General features: G+C 32.2%; 3 protein-coding genes across 5 annotated transcripts; 2 read left to right on the forward strand and 1 right to left on the reverse strand.

Moving 5' to 3' along the window:
* Positions 1-532: 532 nt before the first annotated feature.
* On the reverse strand, positions 533-8,146 carry LOC108489857 (uncharacterized). Of its 3 annotated transcripts, XM_053028584.1 has the most exons (12): positions 7,838-8,143; positions 5,728-5,812; positions 4,422-4,496; positions 4,301-4,337; positions 3,670-3,753; positions 3,493-3,553; positions 3,288-3,394; positions 2,777-2,842; positions 1,816-1,968; positions 1,592-1,659; positions 1,065-1,244; positions 533-967 (listed from the first exon to the last, which is right to left on the reverse strand). In XM_053028584.1, exons 1-9 carry the CDS (start codon positions 7,929-7,931, stop codon positions 1,873-1,875), a joined length of 705 nt encoding a protein of 234 aa, XP_052884544.1. In that variant the 5' UTR covers positions 7,932-8,143; the 3' UTR covers positions 533-967; positions 1,065-1,244; positions 1,592-1,659; positions 1,816-1,872. The 3 variants fall into 3 exon arrangements, with proteins under 3 accessions (XP_052884544.1, XP_052884545.1, XP_017650029.1); XM_053028585.1 differs by having other exon boundaries at positions 533-1,262; XM_017794540.2 differs by having other exon boundaries at positions 533-1,659; positions 7,838-8,146.
* A 1,465-nt stretch (positions 8,147-9,611) lies between these two features.
* On the forward strand, positions 9,612-14,545 carry LOC108450063 (protein RAE1). Its single transcript, XM_017747504.2, has 12 exons — positions 9,612-9,871; positions 9,987-10,047; positions 10,521-10,607; positions 10,788-10,865; positions 10,966-11,159; positions 11,777-11,918; positions 12,352-12,432; positions 12,972-13,100; positions 13,255-13,332; positions 13,713-13,784; positions 13,871-13,951; positions 14,072-14,545. Exons 2-12 carry the CDS (start codon positions 9,994-9,996, stop codon positions 14,120-14,122), a joined length of 1,047 nt encoding a protein of 348 aa, XP_017602993.1. The 5' UTR covers positions 9,612-9,871; positions 9,987-9,993; the 3' UTR covers positions 14,123-14,545.
* A 1,597-nt stretch (positions 14,546-16,142) lies between these two features.
* LOC108452289 (ethylene-responsive transcription factor ERF003-like) lies at positions 16,143-17,137 on the forward strand. The gene is made up of 2 exons (XM_017750067.2): positions 16,143-16,368; positions 16,465-17,137. The coding sequence occupies exons 1-2, from the start codon at positions 16,286-16,288 to the stop codon at positions 16,922-16,924; spliced, it is 543 nt and encodes a 180-aa protein (XP_017605556.1). The 5' UTR covers positions 16,143-16,285; the 3' UTR covers positions 16,925-17,137.
* Positions 17,138-17,821: the final 684 nt, after the last annotated feature.

Below are 17,821 nucleotides of genomic sequence, written 5' to 3' on the forward strand. Positions count from 1 at the left end.
CTCAGAAAAACATTTTTCTACATTAAGCTTTTACTTGTACAGACTCCAATAATTGATGGATGTTATACTTTTAGTTAGCTGATTAATAACATTATCATTATAGCAACTCTTTTACTTCTGCACTACCCTTCATGAAAGCCAACATCAAAACCTTCCAACTTGGCGATGCTATAACTTGAAGCATACATCTCTCTCTCTCCATATATATATAGAGAGAGAGATAATTTTAGATACTCGACCAAAAAAAAAGCCATACATATACGTATAGATAATATTTAGGCTTAAATAAACTTCAAGAACACAAATTGATATCAACTAGCGAAGGATTTAGTGAATTTTTTTCAGTTGTCTGAGAGTAGGAAAAATTATTACAATCTCGATATCGATATTTTGAAAGCCCACCTCTTAAGAGAAACTAAAAGAACCAACAGGACTAAATCATGGGCTATTATTGCCTTACTTTTGTCATAGATAAGTTTGTGATTGATTTGTTTTGTTAGCTGTGTTAGATACAAAATTCCAACCACCCAAATCCTCCACAAATAAATGTCCTCTTTCTTTTCAATTGAGCACCAAGCAGTTATCTGAAGCAAATGGCAAACTTTACAGCACAAGAACACCATCAAAGCTTACTCCTATTGAGATGACCACACTTGTCTTTAAATATATGGATACAAGCAGACATATGGGCACAAGGAAAAGCATCCAATTTGTGCATTATTTTTGCATTTGGTTAAAATCCAAATCATATGCGCCAAAAAGGGTTACCTCAAGTTTGATTACCCATGACAAATTTGAGGTCCTTTTCATAAGCATGATATGTTGCCATCAAGCATAAATCTTATCAAGGCATGAGCATGCGAGGCAGGCAGAGCTGTTTCTATACATGCAAACAGCAGGAAAGGTACACTTCATGTACACACTATACTGACCAAACACGACGCCCAAAAGCTTGTTCGGAAGTGCCCTAAGGAAGTTTTTTAACTCATAATGCTGGTTGCTGATGGTTGTCCAATATAGGCACATAAATAGTAGTGTTTTATGATATATATATATATATATACCTTAGACAATGAGGATGATCTTGACAGTGCTGTATGAAAGAAATATGACCAATTTGGTTGATCAAACGACTTTTTGAGTGGATGATGTGATAATCAGAAAAATGTTGCTACAATCCATCCTTTAAGGATCATCCTCAAACCTCAACGGCTGCAGGTGTTTAGCATCATTAGCTTGCACGCCTACAATGAAGCCAATACCTGTCACAACAGATTGAGGAGACAGGGGAACCAATTGCAGGGAGATTTTGTCATGTAATAGCTTGTTGCTAGTTCCACCAAGATATTCTATGCAAGAAACAAATTACTTTCTTGGGAAACGTAGCTGAATTTATATAAATGGGATAAAAAAAAAAATCAGATAGACCTAACATCTCTTTAATCTCATAAATAATTTTGTTCATAATATAACATCATAATCCAACAGTTTTGAATATGAAGACAGAAATACGATTAAACATATTAAGATTGTCTCCTGCATATTTGTAACACAAAGAAAGTAATTTTGGAAGGTAAGTTTTGGAGAAGACCTTCATGTTTTGATGTAAAAAGATATAAAAGATCAGCTGGATAGCATGGTTCTGCAATTCGGACATTCCTGACAACAGATCATGGAGAAATTTTTTGATTAAATAATGGTAAGCTTAAATTCAAGTCAACTTTTTTATGCCTCTAAAAACGAAGAAAATCATATAAGGCACTAGAGAAAGGGACCAAAGAAAAGGAGGAGGTTTAAACTTTAAAAAAAAAAAACCTGCTTTAATACTGGAGTTTACAGCTGAGAATCAAGTTGACCAAAGCTAATAAGACATTAGCTCTGTTTCGCCTGCATCCATTCTACAAAATTGTCCAGGACCAACGGCCAAGCGAGGTCTGGATCATAATTACTAAGGTCTGGGAAACTTATCTGCTAACATAAAATGGAAAATGTAAGAGCACTTGCACAATTATTGACATGAGGATCCCCAACAAATAATGGTGCAAGGATGCAAGAGGCAACTCAGTTTTCGTTGGAACTATAAGATTATATCCCCATGCATCTCTAGTTCTCTATCCTATCTGATGATAAACAATAGAAAAATAGTAACGCTACCACATACATTTATGATTGAACTGCAATTTGCAACAACCGGTCATTTATAACATTAAACTGTAAAGATCAACAGTTTCCTACCATTTATTTTGTCTCAATTTTTATGCCAAAAAGAGTTATTCACTGTATTGATTTCCATGTTTGCAAGAAAAAGTAAACCAAGCAATTTAGAAATCAGTTCCAGCCAAAAATATATGTACTTTTATCAATAAATGAAGAATAGTTACAAAAAATGGATGAAAGAAAATGAAAAGAACGAAAAAGTGATATATAAAACTCTCATGAGAAAGGATTTATTTTAGCCACAACCTGCAGGATGAGAGGGAACCCTCCTTGGTCTTCTCTCTTATATTAGTCTATAAGTATGCCAAGGGGATTCTGCCACACACTACCAATTGACATTATGTCTTCATATAACTTAGAACGTTATCTAAAAGATTTTAGTATAATTCAACAAGTTTATTCCAGGAAAAATTTTTATTTTTTTTTAATTAAAGTGATATCTGTCTGAGCCTGACATGACATTTAAAGAATTATTTGCAGACCCTATTTTTTATGATAGAGCATCTAAACATGGGAAGCACAATAAAAAGTTACATAACAAGGATAAACTGTCACGTACCTCATTGCAGAATCGAAAAAAGCCCATCCATTGATCCAAGTTTATGACCTTATAATCGCTCTGAATCTACATTAAGAAAACAAGCATGGTATGAGGCATATTTTCTCTTCCTCTTTTTTTGAGGTTAGGATAGAAGTGTAAGTTCAGAATTATAGCATCACAATAACAACAGGCAACTTACTCCGTAATCTAGTTTATAGAGTTTTTAGATTCATTTCTACACCTAAAAGATTAAACATTTAAATTAGAGGATTAATCCTATTTTCTGAAGAAACTTTTGACGAGTCCGTCTGTATAACAATGTTCCCCAATCTGATAACAGACTTCAAAGACTTTCTAACATATCCATATACATTTATACAATCCTAGAAGCTAAAACTGAAATGAACTCATCCCCCAAAATAACAGATAAAGTTGTGCCTGTATAAACAGCATCATAAAGGAAATGAAGAAAATAAAGTATAAACAGATGCAATCCCAGAGGTCAAATGCAATAATTGTTACAACTCACCTTCAAATACTCAATAAAATAGTCAACCTGTGCACGGAATTGGGATCCTAAAACAAGATCCAACAATTGACATATGCTTTCTATATCTATACTCTTTTGTTTCTCCTCTGCAGCAGTAAATTCGAGAAAGTAAGTAGGGGCTCAACCAGGAAAAAGGGACAAAGTGTAAACATCTAAGCAACATGCCACATTATTACTATCATACCTGTCAGGCAATAGCAGAATGAATAGGAATAGAAATCCACAAAGTTTGATGGTCTCCTGACCTATTTATAATATGAAAAGAGAACATCACCACTTTTGCAGACTTTTCCGCCATAATAATCATACATATGTAACAAGTCAATTGACCTCAGGTATCAAGCAGTTCAGAAATCTCTACCTCTTTTTCTAGCTCAGGGAGGGCTTTCCTTAATTTACTTACAGTATCAACCCTCAGTGCTTTTAATCCTCGTCGCCATTCCTCCTACAAAGATAAAATTCAAATGTCATTTTCAACAGATAATTTAACTACAAAAATGTACAATAATATAAAAATACATAAAGAAAGATTGGGATCTAAGGAACAAGTATGTTGCTGGTTTCACAGTACAATGAACCAGCCAACCTAAATCCAGGCTATCATGATACTCTTAATAAGGATCATAACTGTATTGAGAAGAAGAAACTCAATTCAACAAAACTTATATATTATTTAGTAAAAACTGAAGTATTTTCACAAGTCTTGGATATCATGATCAAATTACAGGTAGTAGAAGTTGATCAAAATGAATACAATAAAGATCCAAAATGACAATTAACAAAACAATAGATGAAAACAGAAATCCAGGCATCGCCATACAGCCTACATGCCAACGTCAACCTAAAATGGGAGACTGGAAACTTATAGCTATTAATATGACCATACCATGATAAAGAAGAAAAATAATCAGAGGGCATAGGAGCTGATAGCAATTTTATGTTAAACAGTTAAATTATAAAAGTAAATGGAGAAGATAAACAAAAAAATTTACCAGGGTAAAGTATCCTTGTTTTTCGGCTTTCATTTTCCTGACACATACAAACTAGTTTCAACAAAAAAACTTAGGATAAAAGTTACAAATGAGTCACTGGACGAGTTTATATAACAGTTACCAGGCAAGCATCAAGATCCTAACATCTGTGTGATCAACTTCCATGTCTGAACACAGACTCTCAATCCCTTCTGGGCTGTTCAAATAGTGTATCATAACATTAGAATGCATGTCAAAATAGTCAAGAAGCACTTCAGTTTCATAATGGCAATACTAGTAAAAGCAGTAATTCAACATGCAGCTATCAGCATTCTTATTTTAGCTTTGCTTTGAAAATCTTTCCACAGTATTAAAAATTTGTAGAATAAAGTTAACGATATTTTTGTGAATGACCCCAGAACTAATTCCATTATTATCTGGGTATTTATATTCTATGGTGCTCTAACTTTTCAATTTCTAGAGTACCCACATTCAACACATATGTAATATACATAAGTATGGAGTTCCAACCTTCTAGGGGAAAACATAGAAAACATGATCCCAATCCCTGTTGGGAAAATACCTATATCTGGCACTGACTACTGAGTCCAAGCAACATGAGCATTTGGCTAGTGAGAAAAACTAGTTAGCCAAACTTCTTACTTGTTAGCTATTGGGGTTGATCAATCATCCAATCTTTCTATAAACTGATACAAGAAAATTACCCTTTAAATTCTCTAATCAGAAAACCGGTAGTGTGTACCACAGAAAAATATACCCTACATTACAACTTCCTGTAGAGAAAATAAATCCCATAGTCATGATTAAATGAAAGAATATTTGTCATGCTCCAAAGCTTACTTGTTTATTGTTAGATTACCTTTCGTCAATATTGAAAATTTAAGAACTTAAACCTTCTGACAAATAATTTAGAAATTGGAACTTAATACCATATAAATTGAAAATCTAAATGGAAATTTATCAAACATATAAGCTATTGCTTATATGCACATAAAGTCCATTCAAGCAGTAATTTTGGAACAAGAAGGGATAAACTCAATCAGCATATTAGTTATCTGATCTAAAAGATTTAAACTTCACAGCACATTGACACTTTCAGTCATCACAAGCTCACATATCAGACTGTGACTAGGATTGTGAACAACTATATGAAAGATAAGTGTGCAAAGTCTCACATGGATTGATCACTACTACACATGAATAACAAGATGAGATAATTATGCAGGTTGGATGACGTTGCCTCAAAATTACAAAATTTTAAAATGAAAAATTATATTTGAAAAATATGGTTGGATCTAACATATTTAATTATAAAAAATCCATATAACTACGAAATTCTCCAAAATTAAACCCATTTCCCCTTACTCATTGTTAATATCCAAAATGCAAATTCACTTATTAAATTGGATATTCCACTGAGCACTTACTCAATCATACCAGAAGACCTATTGGCAAAAGAATAAAATAGGTTGTCAATCCGCTCCATCTCTTTTGAAGATGCCTTACTTGAAGCTGAGAAATATGAAACACAGTTTCAAGTCATTAGTTACAAAAGCTTAGAACAGCTTTGCCAATACATTTGAAAAATAAATAACTTTAAAACATTCAAATTACATAGTCTACCATAGTCTCTAGTTTGATGAAAGATTAGGGGGTTTATGTAATCTTTCAGGGTAAGCTTCAGTAAATATGTTAAAGGGAGACCAAGTGACACTGAAACCAAGATATGTGAAAACCCCAGAATCTCTAAATAAATAAATTTTTAATCTCCTAAATCTCTAAGTTGAGCAAGTCCACAAGAGAACATGTTACTGATGTAAATACAATAAAATAATTTATCCTACACTACCTCTAATCAACTTGTGACTAGCATCAACTATGATGGTTGCTAAAGTTTAAAAGAAATATAAACTTCTAAAAACTAATTAAAAATTCGGTTCTACATGTTTTATCTAACCAAATCTCTAAATAAATAAATATTTAATCTCCTAAATGAACTTCTAATTAAGATAAATTTCTAATTAAACTATCCCAATAAATAATAATTAAGTAGTTTTTTTACAATATATTTCTAATAATTAAATATAAAACTCCTTTAAATAATAGAAACCCTAAACTAAGATAAACCTCTAGATTCCTAATTAAACTTGTATCACCAAGTTAGAACCACAGTTAGGAATATCTTGAGGACCAAGCATTAGGATTATGATCATTGGCATCTGGACTGGAATGCATATAGCAGATTAGGTTTCTGAACTCAAAATTTTGTATAGTTTTAAAACGAACCCTTATTTATGACAGTTTTCTATCTGCTTTTGTTCTTTGACATTTTTTTACCGCATGATTTTTTTAACAGTTAATTAAGCATTCAACTAAATGAGTAAGCTTTTTCATTTTTGTTGTAATCCCATTTGAAGTAGGGACTTCCTTGTGTTTTTCAGGACCAGTTCAGGTTTCATATCAGTCTCTATTTCTAACTTCAATTGAAAACAAAATTACTAACGTGTTGTCTCATACTCCGACGAAGAACTACTAATCCTATCTCCAGCTCCTTAATCAGAAAATCTGCAAGACATGAATCAAAGCTTGATAGAATCGTCTTTGAAACTAATTTTGATCACTTCTCATCAAATCCTTATTGCTCATCTTTCCCTCCTAGTATATTTATCACTATTATCACTTTCCTGGGTTTTTGTTTTCATATATCACAACATAATCTATCAGCATCTTTTCAACTCAAACTTTAAATTGCTTGAACCTTTGCTGAGGTTCCCACCTTGCCAACAGGTAGTAGACATACCATAGATGCAGCACATACTGATAACAAGGCAGAATTCTTTCTCAATTACGGCCAGTGATTTTGCAAAAAATTTAACTTCTCATACTGGACCTGATTTTGAACAGGGTTTTAAGATTTAACTACCTTAAGAAGACTGCACTCACGCAAAATCTATCCTTAAGGATTTTGCTTCAATTTTCAGCGTCTCTAGCTAAACCTAATTTTCAAACTCGGTTTTATTAACTACCTTAAGAAGACTGCATTCAACTATAATCTACCCTTAAGATTGACATGTATTCTCTTTAAGGTTCTAAGGCGTTTGTTTTCACCTATCGTATCTAAAGATTTATTCTTTTAATTTCCCAATTTCGTACTCTTTAGAATCATTTCTTAGGAGAACTAATTTCAAAATCAGACCCCAATCTCTTTACTCGGTTAACTTTTTCCTAATAGCTCATCATTATCCACAAAATCCACTAGAACTACACTCACTCTCTCTCTTTCTCTCTCTCTCTCTGTCTCTCTTCTATATAACAAGTTAACTTTCTTTCTTCTACAAACACGATCTTAACTTATGCAAAATTGAATCGCTTTACAGAAATCAACCAGAGAAATAAAAGAAAAAACAAAATTTAACAATCTAACAAACAGTGAAAAATGTTTGAAAAAAAAAAAAGACAAAGGAAAAAAGAAATCAAAAGCCGAATCCAAGTCCAACAAAATTTAGAATTAAAGAAACAAGAGAAAGAGGGAAGTACCGGTGCGAAAGAGATCGGAGGGAGAACAGGAAATCGGGTTGGTTGAATTGGGTTGACCCGTTTTTTTGGATGCACAAGCAGAGCGACGCATCATAAGCACAAACAAAAGAATATCTAAGCTTCGTCGCTCAACAAAATTATAACTAAACAAGCGAAGCTTTGCCTTCACTAGTTTGTTGGTTGTTTTGATTGGTAGATTTTCTTTTTCTTTCTTTCTTTATTTATTATTTTTAAGGTTCCGAAGGTCCTCTGTCGACTGAAATGTAATTTAGTCATTTTCTTTTTTCAAAGGAGATTACTTTTGACCCCTTTTTTTCGATTAAAATAAGTTGTCATTCGCTTGTTACCTTTACCTGGCCGCTATATTTTTAATATGTCGGTTGTAGTTTAGTAATGCTTGAAATCCGTCCTAAGTCTCTACATCCTTCCTAATTTTAAAATTTTAATATTATTTTTAAGAATTTCTTTTTATTTTTTAAATTTAAATTTTAATTATTATTAAATTTTAAAATTTAAGCTCCATTATCAATATTATTAAAATTATTTTGTTATATTTATATTTATTATAATATTATTTTTAATTATATAATTAATAAATGAATTATTTTTATTTTAAAATATCATATTAACAAATTTAATAGTATTAATAATTAAACTTAAAATTTAAAATTTAAATAAAAATAGAATAAATTCATAAAAATTAAAAGTACATGAATAAAATTAAAAGTTATAAAGATTAAAAAGTTTATAGTACATTTTAAATAATTCGATAGTTAGTCAAATTTTAATTATTTTTATTTTACAAATCACATGTTACAAGTTTACAACTGATATAAATAAAAAAAGTTGTTTGCTAGATTCTCAAATATCGCAAGTTGCAGTGAGTTTTGGGTGTTTTTATTTTACCACTTGTTATACGTTAGCTTGTTTCTTTTTTCTTGCTTCTGCTCTCATTCTTAGATTGGATTTTAGAATTTATAATTCTGGTCTTGCCTCGATATTTGGTTTTATAATTCTGGTCTTGGGTCGATATTGTTTGGAGTTATCATTAATTTTTATAATATCGATAACATTCTGATTTTAGAGATTTGATTTTAAGTTGAAAACTGAAAATTAAACTTTAAAGTTTCTGTTATACTAATATTAACTTACATACCTATATGTATTTTTAATTTAATCAAACTGATATATATTCTCTTTAATTTTATTTAAACCTTAAAAGATATATATGTTAAAAATATAATAAAAATAATAAATATGACCAAAATATATGATAAAATTATTTAAAAGACTCTAATGATGTTAAGTGTAAATGCGTCTATAGGTAAGATTATTGCCCAAATTAAAAAAATCAAGTCGAAATTCAAACTTGCCCAATCTAAATTTATTCAATTTATTTGTTTCAATATTTATTCTTCGCCACAACACGAAACGTGGAAAGTTTGTATTTAAGCAATAAAAAATAAAAAATATCATTATATTAATATTAATTAAATTATTCAAAATAATTTTTAAATAAAAATTTTAATAGAATTAATGGTTAATTTTTATTTATAACACCAATTTAATCAGTTATGGTAAGTATAAGCCAACTCAATGAACCATATTTTTCCCATAAGTGTTATATATAGTATAGATTATAAATTTTAATTAATTAAAAATAAAAATAAACCCAAGAAAATAACAATAAATTATGATGTAAAACAAATAAAATAATATTAATCTTCCGGGAGAAACATGAGTTTGGGCTTGAAAAGTGTTATCAGAGATGTAGTCTAACTCAGGTCAGGCCCGATATCCATAAAATATTGCAAGATAAAAGGCTTACAGACACGGTCATCTGGTGTGGCGTCCATCAAACGCAACGCGGCCTCTCCGTTAACCTACACCGCCTCGCTCCCTAACCAGCGACTCTCGAGTCGTTCTCACATATATACACACACACATATATATATTCCATCTACTCTTTCTACTTACTTTATCCAGTTTTCCCTCTCCTTTCAAAACCAAAATCTAAGTTTCTTTTTCTACAAGGTAAATTTTCTTTTTCTCCCCCGTCATATCTTCTCTGTTTTATTTTGCAATGCAAAGATTCGAAGTTTATCACAATCGCATTTCTTTTTTGGTTTCTCTTTGATTAATTGTGCAGTTTCGTAATGTCTACTTTTGGTGCCGCCGCTGCCAATCATAACCCTAATAAATCGTTTGAGGTATTCATTTTTTAATTCGTATTAAATGCTTCATACGATTCACATTGTTCATTTTAATTTTAAATTGTTGATTACGACTTTTTTAGCATAATTTTACGGTCGATGCTTTTACTATTGAGCTTTATCATTTCCTTTCTTTTTTTTTTTTTGTCTATAAGCTTGTAAGTAAAGAAAGAAGTTTTTTTCTTACGGTATTTTTTGTGATTTGGGTTTTTTTTTTTTAATGTTAGGAAAGAAAAAAAAAACAAACAAAAATTTTATTCTTTGCTTTAGTTAAATAATAGTTGACTAGAGATACTAGGCTGATGCTTAGCTCCTTTTTTTTTCTCCCGAGTTTTTTGAGATGAATATAGGCAAGGATCAATGTTAGTGATTCAAAGAATGATACTCTTGTTGAAAAGAATAAAAGTAATTCGAGCTTGGTTGAACTTTTGGTACAACAAGGGGTTCTTACATGCAATTTTTTATTGTAGGTTGCTCAACCACCCAGTGATTCTGTTTCAAGCCTTAGCTTCAGTCCCAAGGCCAATTTCTTGATTGCTACTTCATGGGATAATCAGGTCTACTCACTTTTCTTTGTTTCTCTTATTGATTATGCCATGTCTCAATTTTGTTCTTCTAGTAAGATGATGAATTATTGAAATTTAAGAAATGAAATTTCTTTCCTTGTTGTCTCCCCTTTATTTTGTTAAGGTTAGCTGAATTTTGATCCTCTTTTCCCCTTTTGAATGATTGTGCAGGTGAGATGTTGGGAAATTTCCCGGAATGGTACAGCTGTTGCTAGTACGCCAAAGGCATCAATTACTCATGATCAGCCGGTAATGAGTCAGAGTGTATTGTATTTAGAGACGTATTATTCTATTCGTCAATTTGTAGTTGAAGTAAACTAATGCTGTTTTCTCCTTGCTCTTTTGAAAGGTTTTGTGCTCAACCTGGAAGGATGATGGGATGACAGTCTTTTCTGGAGGCTGTGACAAGCAGGTCAAAATGTGGCCTTTATTATCTGGTGGTCAACCAATGACAGTTGCCATGCATGATGCCCCTATTAAAGAAGTTGCTTGGATCCCAGAAATGAACCTGTTAGCTACAGGAAGCTGGGACAAGACATTAAAGTAATACTCTCACCTTTCCTCATTTTTGTACCATTGGGAAATATGAAGTCTTGTTTTCTGGTATTGCATCCTAGTGATTAACAACATGTCAAGTAATGCATTTCATGTGAGGGCACTCTTGCCTTCTTGCTAAGTAGTGCCTGCTTATTTGTAAGTTTCATGCTCAATTCATGGGAGGTATGATTATGTGGTAGTCACAAGGTGCTTGTCCAATAATTGTTCACATGGTGTAGTCATGTTGGAGGTGTTATTGCTTGTGTTTTAGACATGTGTATAATTATGATGTGATAAAAATATATATTTGGCTTGGATTTTAGGGCCACATGCAGGAGGTTTTTGGGACTGTGGAAAGAATATTTAACTTTAGGAAGGGATCTCTCCACATTCAAAGTTGTACATTCTGAAGCATCAGTTTTAATGTTAAAGCTGAATATTTATGGGCAACATTAATTTTTGGACTATTATTTACATTACTTTTACATGTTTTTTGTGTTATTGGTCATCAACTAATGAGTTTTTCCATATTGCTTTTACTTCATCTTTCAATGTCAGCAATTTGATGCTTTTATGTTACTGTGGCTTTTAACCAACTAGTGTTTTTTTACCTTTACCTTCAGATATTGGGATACAAGGCAGTCAAACCCAGTGCATACTCAACAACTTCCTGATCGCTGCTATGCACTCACAGTGAAATATCCATTGATGGTTGTTGGTACCGCAGATAGGAATCTGATAGTCTTTAACTTGCAGAATCCTCAGGTAGTGTTTTCTTATAAATCAAGTTATAGATTAAGGTTCTTCACTATTTTCAAATCTCTCCTATAACTAGTGCTCCTCCAACCCCCCCCTCCCCCCCAAAAGCTTTGCCGCTGTGATCGACTTATCTTGTTTGTCTCATTATAGTTTTGATGTTATGCATAACTAGTATTGCATTTGGTTGTATGGAATTTTATTATTTAGAAACTGGTGGAAGAATTCTAGGAGTTACGGATAATAGCACTCATGCCTACTTTTTTCTTTCTATCTGTAAAAGCTTAGTGTAAGTGGACTATGCTAATGTTTTTCCTACTACGTGACTGTTTGGACAGATGTTAATAGAATTGTTGGCTGATGAATTGAGAAATTATTCATGTTATTTGTTTGCTTTTCTCTTGCATCATCATGTTAAATAACATTGCTAAAATGCTAACAGAATGAATACAAGAGAGTCACCTCACCCCTCAAGTATCAGACAAGATGTGTTGCTGCCTTCCCTGACCAGCAAGGTTTTTTGGTATGCATATTCCTTCCTTTCATCTTTGGACTTCCAAAAATGTGATACTTGCATTCATTTGGCCCATCATTTTGTCTATATGGAGAAACATCTTTGGAAGACATCATTTTTTTTTAAAATTTTTTCAGTTCAATGTACTAGTTTGAGTGATTTATAGAAGTCACTTTTCATAGTGGTTTAGTTTGTGCGTTCTACTTCAATCTGAGTTGTTTCCCCCTATTTCTGCATCATCTTTTAGATTCTAATGTTTCGTTCTGTCATTCTGTAATCGTGGTTCCTTTCTCCTTTTGCTGTTCTTCTTTCCTTTTTTTCAAGTAATCACTTGGCATTTGAGATATATACATATAACTATATCTGTTTTTATACCTTTTGTGTTGGTTGATACCCAAGTGTTGTTACTAACTTTAATTCTGAAACAGCCTAAGACAACTGCCTGAATTTCTATATTTCTGCATATAATTCTTTTTCCAGTTTTTGGTTGCAACTAATAATGGAAGAGTTTCATTGCTAGTATTAACATTTATCATTTTTCTTTGCAGGTTGGTTCAATTGAGGGAAGGGTTGGTGTACACCACCTTGATGATGGACAACAGGGTAAAAACTTTACTTTTAAATGCCACAGGGATGGCAGTGAGATATATTCTGTCAACTCATTAAACTTCCATCCTGTAAGTTTTTTTTTTTGCCTTGTACATCTTCATGTTGTTTTCTTCCTTGTTTGTTTCATATTATCTATGCTAGGTAGATATTATTTTTAACCATTTTAGGGATGTAAATCTTCTTTGGCTTGTGATCGGATGTCATTGTTTGTTCCTCCTTCAGATACATCACACTTTTGCCACTGCGGGGTCTGATGGTGCTTTCAATTTCTGGGACAAGGATAGCAAACAGAGACTAAAGGTATTCTTAGATCCTTTGTTCATTTAATTTATGAGATAAACTGTTGTGTTTTTTTTCTTTCGCAATTAGTCTTCTCTACTACTTGTACAATATGGTTTATAATTAGTTAAATTGCTGTTTTTCAGATACCAATATCATAGATAACAGTGAACCCGAGTTCCTCAACAGTCTGGTGTTTATTAGAAAGTAGAAACCCTTAAATGCTTTCTATCTTTACAGAGATCAATTTTGCCAAATGAAAAGAGAATCGCCATTAAATTGTTTGTCCTCTTTTAAATTAAATTGATGGTGGTCTGAACTTGGCAATTCTAACTGTGGCAGCAAGATCATCTGTGCTGTATTCTGGTTGGTAATAAATGCTGTCTTTTGCTGATATGCAGGCAATGTCAAGGTGCAGTCAACCTATACCATGCAGTACTTTCAACAATGATGGATCAATATTCGCATATTCGGTATCTACTTTGCAAGAATGCTTATTTTCTATTTGAATTGAAAAATAATTCGTAAGGTGATTTTTACATTGAATTTGCTATAATAGGTTTGTTATGACTGGAGTAAGGGTGCTGAAAATCACAACCCATCAACAGCAAAATCCTACATTTTCCTGCACTTGCCACAGGTACATTAAAATGAATTATCTCACATACTTGATCATTTATTTTATTCACTAAACTTTTATTAAAAAAATGCCATTTTTAATAAGAAATTTTTACTAATGAATGTGTGTCGTGGAATACAGGAATCTGAAGTTAAAGGCAAGCCAAGAGTTGGAACAAGTGGTAGAAAGTGAGAAGGTTAGTTTGGATTAGAGAATGGCTGAACCCTAGAAGAAAAAGGATTTGCCACATTTTGTCTGGTTTGGTTTCTCGATGGGCCATTGGTTCAAGTTGAGTCACTAGGGTAGGAATGTGTTGTGTACATCAGAAAATTTTTTTCCCTTTGAATCATTTTATCCCTACTTTTATGTTCAATGTTTTAGCTTAGAATCTATAGAGTTCTTGCGAAGTTACAAACCTTAATCCGACCATTCTTTTCGCCCATATCTGCTATTAAGAAATGAATTATCTGTGTAAAATCTAATTAGGAAACTTGTCACTTTATGCGATTTGTTGGTAATTTTGGATTTAGAGTCTAGAGAGTGGTTTATGCAATGGTTTACTTGTAGCTTCATCGTGCTCGTTATTTTCCAAATATGGTTTTTTTTTTTCTTAAATTGAACATAATCATCCATACTAGTATCTTTTATTTTATTTTTTGGTATTTTTAAGCTGTAAGAATTAAGGTACAATAACCTCGGGTCAGAACCTGAGAATATTTGGTCTCGGGATTTGCTGCGAATTCTTTGCTGATGAGCTAATAAGCACCTCCCCCTTCAAAAAGGAACAAAAAGGTCGGCATTGGTGTCGACCTGCAAATCTTTTGGGACATGGATTGCCTCATCCACAACAAAGGAATATATGGGTCAATTATTGTAGCTCATACTCATTCAATGGGTATATAATGGACAAATGTAATATTATCTTTATATTAGGAAAGGATGGGGCTTGAAAATCACATGAAACATGGTTTCTGTCCTTACCTTGTTCTATTGCATATGGGTAGGTTTCCTATGTATTTGTGAACATGATGTGAGCCATGTTACCTTTGTCTACTGACTACTACGACCAAACACAACCACCCTACCCTCTCATTTTTTTTAAAAACAAAAGATTTGGCATTGGTTAGACGATGTTTCTTTTTTCTCGAAATGGACTTTTTTTTTAAAGAAAAAATTAGAAGCATCACATATGTATTATTTAAAAAATTTTCACCTACATCATAAATACGTAAATTTTAATATAAATTAGAAAATACCGGGAGAGTGGAAAGGAAAAAGATAAAAACATTCTTGCCCATTGGAAGTCATTTCATAACTAATGATTGTAGGAACTGACCTACAATATATGTCTCCCGAATGAAGTCTACAACCAGAATTCCACTCAGTCTTTAGATAATCAATTCATTAAATACAGGGTGATTATTATTATTTCTTTATAGAAAGAAAACAACTTCTATAAAATTACGTGTAAGTTCCTAATCCAAATTTCTAGCAACTTTCAAACAAAAACAAAATAAAAAAACCTCTAACAGCATTAAACGTTTGAAATCACATTTATGCCCTTTTATATATTATAAAAAATATCAAATGTATTTTATTAAGGTAAAACTTTTAACTGAAATGATGTTATAGGTTAACTAGACAACAATTTAATGAAGAAACTATTTTTAAGTTTTTTTTTTAAGGTATCTATTGAAGTGAGCCTAGTAATTAATTCTTTATATTCTGTAGGCCCATTAAGGGATAAATGCTAGCCACGAGTTTTAAAACTGTTTCATATTCAAGGCGAGGATCGAAACCTTGACTACTGGTTAAAGGTAGGAGACTTAAAAACTTTTTTTATTTTAAAAGAAAAGAATATTATTATAAAAATATTTATATTTTTTTACTTTTATATGAAATGCAATAAAAAATAAGTTAAACCCAAAATTAACCTACTTCAAACCTAAGAAATGAATATTCTAAAAATCAATTTGTACCATTCTTTACATAAATTTTTTTAAGAATTTTTTTATTGACATGAGTGTATTATAACTAATATATAATAAAGGGAGTTAAAAAAAATCGACCAACGAAAAAGTGGAACAAAGAAAAATATTTTGTTCCTCGTGTAAAAAGTAAAGAGGGGAGGAAAACGAAAAAAGAAACTACCCATTGTGGGTCCTATTATTCGTAAATTGATCATTGATAAGCAATCACACAGGTTCAAATACGGCGATAGAAGCTTGTATATAAGCCCCTCTTTTAAGCTTCCACACTCCCCTTTCTTCCCTTCCTTTCTCTGCTCATTTTGTTTTGCTTTTCTTCTCTCTCAGACATATCACGAACACTTACGTTTTCTCTTAAAAAACCACCATGGGTAGACCACAGCAGCGATACCGTGGCGTCCGTCAAAGACATTGGGGTTCTTGGGTCTCTGAAATTCGACACCCCATCTTGTAATTTCCTTGAAACCATCTTTTCTTTCCCCTCTTATAATAGTTGATTGTTTTTATTTATTTATTGATGAGGAAAACGTTTGTTGTGTTTTTCAGGAAGACTAGAATATGGCTAGGCACATTTGAAACGGCGGAGGATGCAGCAAGAGCATATGACGAGGCGGCGAGGCTTATGTGTGGGGCAAAAACACGAACCAATTTCCCATACAATCCCAATGACTCCCAATCTGCTTCATCAAAGCTTCTCTCGGCTACTTTGGCCGCTAAGTTACATAAATGTCACATGGCAGCACTGCAACTGGCTAAAAAAAATGCAGCAAAAGACCCTTATGCAACACAATGTGGTCACCCTTCGGCTGCTCCAAGCTACACCGTCACCGGAAGTAATATCGGGGAAACGGATTGCCGGCAGCATATTCCGGGGAAGAAATGGGATGGATATGAGGAAAGTCAAGTTGAGGGTGAACAGCAGTTCGTCCCATTAGAAGATGATCATATAGAGCAGATGATAGAGGAATTGCTTGATTATGGATCTATTGAACTCTCTTCTAATTAGTTCAACGTTAAAGGTCTAAACTGTGAGCATTTTCCATGTGTTAATGGAACTTGCTTCTTCTTCTTTTTCAATGGTTTAGTTTTTCTAGTTACCGGTAATTTGTTTAGTTCATAAGATCAGATATGCTACATTATGCAAAGGTTGATTTGCATAAAGTAGTGTGAATACATTAATGGAATAAAGTATTTAACATATCATCTGAACTACATAGAACATATTAAGGCACGAAGCCGCTTCTTCTTCCATCTTTCTTTTCCCCACTTTTATAAATATGAGCTTTCATGTGAACACCTGACCCTATAGCAAAGCTTTCTTACCCAAATAAATATTAAGTATTAATTGGTATCCCAAGTTTGGGTCTAATTTATATTCATCTTCAATTTTGAAAATATGATCAATTTAGGTGGTTTATAAGTGTTTTTAAGATTATTTTGGTGATAAGTTTGAAATAGGAATTTTGAAAAAAAAAAAAAGGTACAATTTTAGAAAGTGCAAGTGTGAAGAGGAACCGAGGGTGTGAATAAAGTTTATGTGAAATAATTTAACTGGGTACAAGATTTAACATTTTCCTTTATTTATAAGAAATAGGTAAAATTTTACTATTACTCCTTATATTATATGTAAGTTGTAGCTTTAGTTTTAATTTGAGTATTTCTATCCTTGTATTTTTGAATTTAGAATTTATTCCGACCTAAATAGTAACAATTAATTTAATTAAGTTAAATTATTCTATTTTCAAAATTTTATGCAACAAACAATCACATGTGCACTATCATGCCAAGTTATGATTTCCACATAACACTTACAAAATAGCGATTTTAATTTAGTTCATCATTTAATGGCTACTATTAGAATCAGTTTGAATTGAAAAGTATTAAGTACTAAAATGAACAAATT

The sequence above is a fragment of the Gossypium arboreum genome, chromosome 5 (genome assembly GCF_025698485.1).
Source record: "Gossypium arboreum isolate Shixiya-1 chromosome 5, ASM2569848v2, whole genome shotgun sequence".
Lineage (NCBI taxonomy): Eukaryota > Viridiplantae > Streptophyta > Magnoliopsida > Malvales > Malvaceae > Gossypium > Gossypium arboreum.

Bases quoted from the DNA above. Each gene is read 5' to 3' on its own strand.
- LOC108489857 (XM_017794540.2), bottom strand. From the start codon at position 7,931: ATGATGCGTCGCTCTGCTTGTGCATCCAAAAAAACGGGTCAACCCAAT. The intron at 5,813-7,837 runs GTACTTCCCTCT...CATATTTCTCAG, and splicing joins CTCCGATCTCTTTCGCACCG to CTTCAAGTAAGGCATCTTCA. The intron at 2,843-3,287 runs GTGAGTTGTAAC...TTCTTAATGTAG, and splicing joins ATTTTATTGAGTATTTGAAG to ATTCAGAGCGATTATAAGGT.
- LOC108450063 (XM_017747504.2), top strand. From the start codon at position 9,994: ATGTCTACTTTTGGTGCCGCCGCTGCCAATCATAACCCTAATAAATCG. The intron at 10,866-10,965 runs GTAATGAGTCAG...CTCTTTTGAAAG, and splicing joins CAATTACTCATGATCAGCCG to GTTTTGTGCTCAACCTGGAA. The intron at 13,333-13,712 runs GTATTCTTAGAT...GCTGATATGCAG, and splicing joins ATAGCAAACAGAGACTAAAG to GCAATGTCAAGGTGCAGTCA.
- LOC108452289 (XM_017750067.2), top strand. From the start codon at position 16,286: ATGGGTAGACCACAGCAGCGATACCGTGGCGTCCGTCAAAGACATTGG. The intron at 16,369-16,464 runs GTAATTTCCTTG...TGTGTTTTTCAG, and splicing joins GAAATTCGACACCCCATCTT to GAAGACTAGAATATGGCTAG.